The sequence below is a fragment of the Juglans microcarpa x Juglans regia genome, chromosome 8D (genome assembly GCF_004785595.1).
Source record: "Juglans microcarpa x Juglans regia isolate MS1-56 chromosome 8D, Jm3101_v1.0, whole genome shotgun sequence".
Lineage (NCBI taxonomy): Eukaryota > Viridiplantae > Streptophyta > Magnoliopsida > Fagales > Juglandaceae > Juglans > Juglans microcarpa x Juglans regia.
This window is the reverse complement of record NC_054608.1, coordinates 445,116-451,804: the sequence shown is the minus strand read 5'-3', so window position 1 is coordinate 451,804 and position 6,689 is coordinate 445,116. Positions and strand designations below refer to the sequence as shown.

At 35.7% G+C, this 6,689-nt stretch overlaps 1 protein-coding gene across 1 annotated transcript; it reads right to left on the bottom strand.

Moving 5' to 3' along the window:
- Nucleotides 1–289: 289 nt before the first annotated feature.
- On the bottom strand, nucleotides 290–2,861 carry LOC121243677 (transcription factor bHLH30). The gene is made up of 2 exons (XM_041141793.1): nucleotides 1,819–2,861; nucleotides 290–913 (listed from the first exon to the last, which is right to left on the bottom strand). Exons 1-2 carry the CDS (start codon nucleotides 2,389–2,391, stop codon nucleotides 437–439), a joined length of 1,050 nt encoding a protein of 349 aa, XP_040997727.1. The 5' UTR covers nucleotides 2,392–2,861; the 3' UTR covers nucleotides 290–436.
- Between the last annotated feature and the right edge of the window lie 3,828 nt (nucleotides 2,862–6,689).

Sequence of the window (6,689 nt, the reverse complement as noted above, 5' to 3'; positions counted from 1 at the left end):
TAATATAAGGTTTCTCTCCCTACGAAAAAGATCCTTCACAGTTATTTCCATTCCTAACAAACCAAACCACGTCCGTCTTCTGATCAGTCTGTGTGTGTGTGTCTCTCTCTCTCTCTCTCTCTCTGAATGTATGCCTCTGTGTGTGCAGTCTTCTAAACAGCCAAATTACTAAAACACAAAAAAATGGAAAACTGATCAAGCATTAACCAACAAAGCCTCTCTGTCTCTCTCTCACGCACAGACACGCCCAGACGCAGACACACATTTCCCTTTTTTGAAGTGATGCAAGTACACAAAACATACGACTATCATTACTGATTTGTTCATGGTGGAAATAGTACATATATATATAATAAACACACCAAAAAACCACTCCCACAAGAAAGCAAAAGAAGAAGACGAAAGTGATCCCTAGAAGTGTACGGTCTTTGTAAAATCAAAGCGACCTATGTTCAAGGATATTGATATTAGTCCTTTGCCTCTTAACAGTCCCTGAAGAAGACTCGTCTCCTGTAGTCTTCTCCATCACTGCCTTAAGAGCTTCTTGAATTGAACTTACACAATATTGCTGTTGTTGTTGTTGTTGCTGGTTTTGCTCGCCGCTGCTACTAGAATCCTCTTCCCCAGTAATGAACAGCACATTCTTTACACGTCCCCCAAGTGTTGTAATCTCAGCTTTTAAAGTTTTTAAACGTAAAGCTTTCAAGGTCTTGATGAGATCAGGTAAGAGATCAGACCTGTCCTCGCAGCAAAGTGAGGCTTTGATAACAAACTTACCGTCCTCGTCTGATGCATCAACGGTTAGCTCGTCCACTTCAGTGGGTACCGGACTCGTTTCTGCTATCAAAGAAGTCTGACGCTTAAGCTCTTTCACGTGCTGTATTACTTCAGCTAACAACGAAGCTTTGTCCGTCTGTATCAGAAGCAATAAGCCAAATAAGATTACAAAACGTCGTATACAATCAAAGTTAGTGATATATATTGTCATTATATATATATAGAATGTCGATCGAACTCAAAAGGGAAGAGAAATTAAAAGAGATATATTATATATTCATCTAATGTATACACACAGAGATATCTATACATATATATGTACGTATGTATGCATATGAATGTTGTTTGAGTGTATGAAAAGAAAAGGTGGGCTTTGAAGTTTTTCCTGCTTTGATCATTCGTAATGGAAAGTGGGATTTTAATGGTGGGGTTTTAGAAGGTAAGGCATGGGTGCATAGTGTTACTGACAAGTATGCTAGTTTGTCTGGCTTTATTCTTTTTCCTTCTCTAACTTGGTCTGACTGATATCCGGCAAAAAAATGTTATGGGAAGCTTTTCAACTGCTCCGTGGTTCCTCTTTATCATATCAGCTGAGCGACATTAACGCTCATTCTTTTTTTTCGTTTTTCCCCTCCTCGGAACTACCACAAGACTCGGAAAGAATAAGCCAAAAGAAAAACATCAATAAAGAGGGATCTTAACCAAAAAAAAAGAAGAAGAAGGAAAAAAAAGAGAGAAAAGAAGAAGAAAAGCTAAGTGTAAAAAGAAAATGTGACTACACCTCATATCTAATGGTAGCTAGGTTTTGAAAGCACATTACAGACCAACCTGATCATAACTAGAATCTTAGGAAGATCTACACATAGATCTCTGATTGAAAAAGCTCATTAAGTAGCTATGATACGTGACAAAAGGTGTACAAGAAAAGTATAAAAGTATATGATACCATTAATATTATAAAATACATGTACGCGTGTAGATACATTTGTATATTTTTTTCCCCATTGAGTTTATGAATCTATAATGATTGTTTTTACTTACTTTGGTCGTGCTGGGTAATAAGCTGCGCAGCTTAGCAAGATGGTTGTTGATCCTCTCTCTTCTCCTCCTCTCAGCCTCACTGTGACTCTTCGAAGCTGCAAGAGCCTTGGCATCCATGATTTCTTGGGCAGTCATCTTTCCCAACTCGGCTTGAAGACCAAAAGGAGCCGAACCGGGTTGAACCACGGGCCCTAGAGTGTCAGATATGATTCGGAGATGGTCTGATGATGGACCATCGTAGGCAAACTGTAAGGAAGGTCTCCTGTTGAACAAACCCGCAAACGATGATGGCTGAGGAGGGGCAAGAAATGGGTCGTGGTCTCGGACCGGATTTGTGGCAAAGTGGGCCGGGTCGAAGGCATGGACCGGAGGGAGAGACCATGGCTGCAAGATTGGTGAAACTTCCGGGAAAATCAATCCTCTTCCACCTCCATATATGTCACTGTTCTGTTGTTGATGTTGCTGCATCTGTTGCTGCTGTTGAAGAAACAACTGTTCTTGGAAGCTTTGTATGTTCATGTTATGGACAGTTTGAGAACACTCTCCTTGATCTTCTTCCTTCTTGCCGCACATCTCTCTCTCTCTCTCTCTCTCGTATATAATATAGAACAAGTAATTACAAATATATATAGAGCTTACGGCTGGTTACGTATTGATCATCACTTGCTTCCCAATTTGAATATGAAAAGGAGAATTCAAAGAGAAAGGTAAGGAAGTTGTTTTACACTTCCTGTAAAGATTAGAGTGAAAGGGTATAAGGAAGAAATGCTAGAAAACAAAATAGGACAGACCTTCCTTGATATGTGATGGATGATCTTAGTCTTGCTCTGTCCTCTGTATCTCTCGTGAAGTAGTAGGAGAAAAGGCCAAGGGATAGACTTCTCTCAATCCCACTCTTATATCTCTTTCACCTTGGTAGGTTTTTCCTGCCACTTCCTTTGTGGGGGTGATGACCCTTTTTATCCTTTGCCTCAACAAAGCTTTTTCCTTTGCTTTGTTGGTATCTTTTTGCTTCCTTTGTTTTTTCTTGGCTCTTCTGCACCCTCCCACCACTCTAAATATATAGAGCCTGTCGAGTACTGCTAGTCTCCTTTCCTTTCTTCATACGGCATTCTCTATCTATTCCTGTAGCTTTCAGGGTGGGGTATAACCAGAAAGTATTCTACTCTGTACATAAATTAAAATAACATATGTTTGTTGCTTTGCAATTGGTTCAAAGTGTATGATTACACTCTCTGAGCGCAGTTGGGGAGAGAGAGAGAGAGAGAGAGAGAGAGAGAGAGATGGGGGCGATGGGAAACACAAGCACAAACAGAGTGAACACACAACACACAGATTGTCGACCGACCAAAGACCAAAAAGGCTGAGAGTATCATCATGATAAAAGGCTTAGCTAACCCTTTTCTTTCTTTTGGGTTTTAATTTATTTCTATGTATCATCTTTTAGGCCTTTCCTCTCCTACCTCGGTCAAGCCCCCACGTTCTTCCATCCTCTTCGCTATCTCCACGCCACCCTTTCTGCTTCCCCAAGACCATGTAATCATTGTGTCTTGGAACACACTCCACCCCCTTCTTCTCTCTCTCTCTCTCTCTCTCTCTCTCTCTAGGGTCTCCTCCAGTTTCTTGGTTTCAGTTGCATATGTATTCATGGCTCTTACCGGTCCTTTTGGAATTTATGTCCTTTCGAAGGTATGATCGATAAGGGTAGAGCATCTTGCCATGGTTTAATATTACATGGGCAACTTTGCCCTTTTTTTTAAAGATTAATTTATACCCGTTTAATTATATGAGTAATTAGAATATTAGAGCACTCACATCCTCTTCTTTATATATATATATATATATATATATATATATATTCTCTCATGTATGCGTATAATATATAGTGAAATGAGTTCTAGTCTGAAAGTTCAGTTTCATGAACTAATAATCATGATGTTGTACAAGCTAAAAGAAAATTTAGAAATCGCAAGCTCACTCGATCCTCGTTCGTCTATTTTATTTATTTTCTCCCTCTTTCTTTCTATTTTTGTCTTTTCTTGTTTTCCTTTGACATGCTCTAATATCATCGGAGTCGATAACCACGCACCTTCGATGTTTCAATTACTCTTCGTCCAATCAAATCCGAGCAGCTAACTTATGGTCGGAAAGAATAGTAGAAAACTATATGTAATGCTTGTTGACGGAATTTCTCCATCGAAACTAAAAAGAGAAGGCCACGACACCCATGGAATAATAGAGATATCCAATTACTTTTGAGATGGAGCACGGACCTCAAAGCTCCTCCGATCATTGTCGGCCTATATAGCCGGTTTCGTCACATATATAAGCTCTATAATTCCCTGCTTTTATCCTCTAGCTTCCTGCTTTGGCCTAAAGAGGTTTTAATCTAATTCCTTTTAGTTCTCTTGTCATGTTTACCGTAAAAAAACAAAACACAAGAAAAAAAAGGCTTTAGCAAGCCCTTGGTCGCGCGGCAAGGTCTGGTTAATTACACAGTTATATATTATATAAGCAGCTAGCTAGCTAGCATGGTTATCAAAAGAAAAACAAAAATCATTAACCCTACTTACTTTTTGTTTCCCTTTTCAACTTAGTAAATTAATGTCTAGATCATAGACGACAATTAAAGGTTGATCGAGGGAAATCTATCTTTCTTCTTGATCTTCTTCCTTTTCTTTTTTTCTTTTTTTTTTGTACGTTTTGTCCTCTGATCAAACTTTTCATTATTAATTTTGGAATTAATTAGTTCCTCGATCTCTATTACCCATTTTGGAGGGTTTATAAGATTGAGATAAAAATAAGCTTTATATAATATACTAATTATAGATGATGATGATCAATCCTAGCTCGTTAAATTAGTTTGTTTAATTATTTAAAATCAGTAGTGGTAGATCAAGGTGATATTGTTTATATATTATATGTTTGTACTTCAATTTCATGATAATTATATTTAAATTTATTTAATTAATAATTACAGAAATTACTATTACGTACAACATCTTCACATTAATAGAAATATCTACCATAAACCCTAGACTAAAATAACATTTTTCACCTTATAAGATCTTAAGTCCTAAAGTACCAAAAACGTTTTTTTAAAGAGTATTTTTTAAAGACTTTAAAGAATGAAGTCATATTAATTTTGATGTATTTTTACGTCATATGATTAATTCCTGATACATATTAATCCAGACCATTAATATAATTAGATTCCTAGTATTTATAACATTGATGCTAATTAGATATCATATATATATTTAATTCCTCAATCATATATTCATTTTTATATAATATCATATATACATGATTTGGAAATTCTGAATTGATTCGCGTGTTTTATAAATTCTTACTGTAAATTAGATGTTTTCAAATGAAAAATAATTAACTTTTTAAAAGAACATATTAATGTGTTGTATACACATACATATATATATATATATATATATATATATATATATATATGCATCAGATGCCAAGTACGTACCCGCAATTAAGGTCATGGATTCTGATGGATGTCTCCTCCGGTGCACCACCTTCCTTATGCTTTTTGTACGGAGGTCTTCTTTAACGTCCTTATAAGGTAGTCAGTCACTATATATTGGCACTATTAATTTTTTCTATCTATCTGCTGTCATATACTATTTTTTCTTTAATTAACATCTAGCTCTTATAATAATCATCATGTTATATGTACTTTGGCCGTTTAATTCATTTAATTTGTATTTCCTTTTCTTCAACATATATCTTTTGCATGCTCATGATCTAGGCCAGGCCAGGCATGCATATATGGAAACTTAGAGAACACTCAGTAGAAGATCAGTATTGTTTCGTTTTCTTTTTTTCTTTTTTTTTTTTTTTTTTTTAAAGGTGGACTCTTTTGTGGTCACACGCATGGTTGCTTTTTTGGTCCCCATGTTCTTTTACATATACATTCATACTGTATGTATGTATATACGGTCGGTCTATCAGCTTTTTCATTTTAATTTTTGGGCTTTATGTATAATAATTGCGTGTTGGTTTTTGTATATATATATAGAGTACCCTATTCAAACATTTGATGATAGCTAGCTGCACTCCCACTACCATTACCTACAAGAAGCCATATATTTGGGTGGGGCTTTTGATGACATCATTCCCACCCTGTCATGACGTTTCTTCTTCCCTTATACCAAATTTAATTACTTCCTTATACGGCTCCTGCCTCCCAGCCTTCCTCATCTTGCCCTACCTAGCTACCATTTTTTAAGCTTTTAGTTTTTAATGATCGGTGGTAGTACTATTAATTGATCAATTCTTAATTCCACAATGCAGGTTACGTACTAATTAATTAGTTTCATTCCACACATACTCATCTAGTAATGTATCTTTATTTGTATGTACATAAAATATTTATTCTTACAACATGATCATTAATTAAACCTAAAACTCTCCAAATTCTATATGTGTATATATATTATTAAATATTTTAACATGAACATTATTAATTGGATCTTTAATTTTCTATTATCCACAATAAAATAATAACAATTAAAAGACATACATTTCTCTATCACAGTTCGATGAAGAATTTGACTAACTATATACGAGAATGATTACCCAAACAACTTAACCTTCTAGTGTCTCCCGATGGCTAGAGGCACAATGATATTATAGGTGAAAACTCTTCACCCCTCAGTACTATTTAATTATAGACTTCTGGTTACCAAGAAATATAGAAACTTTGTGTCCCACTGTGATAATTAGATATAGAGTTAATCTTATCTCATTGTGACTCATCAATTAAGTGATAAGTATTCATGAGTTATTCTAAACTCATCAGAATATAAGTGTGTGGGATATAGAGTTTAAATAAACAGCTCTTACATACA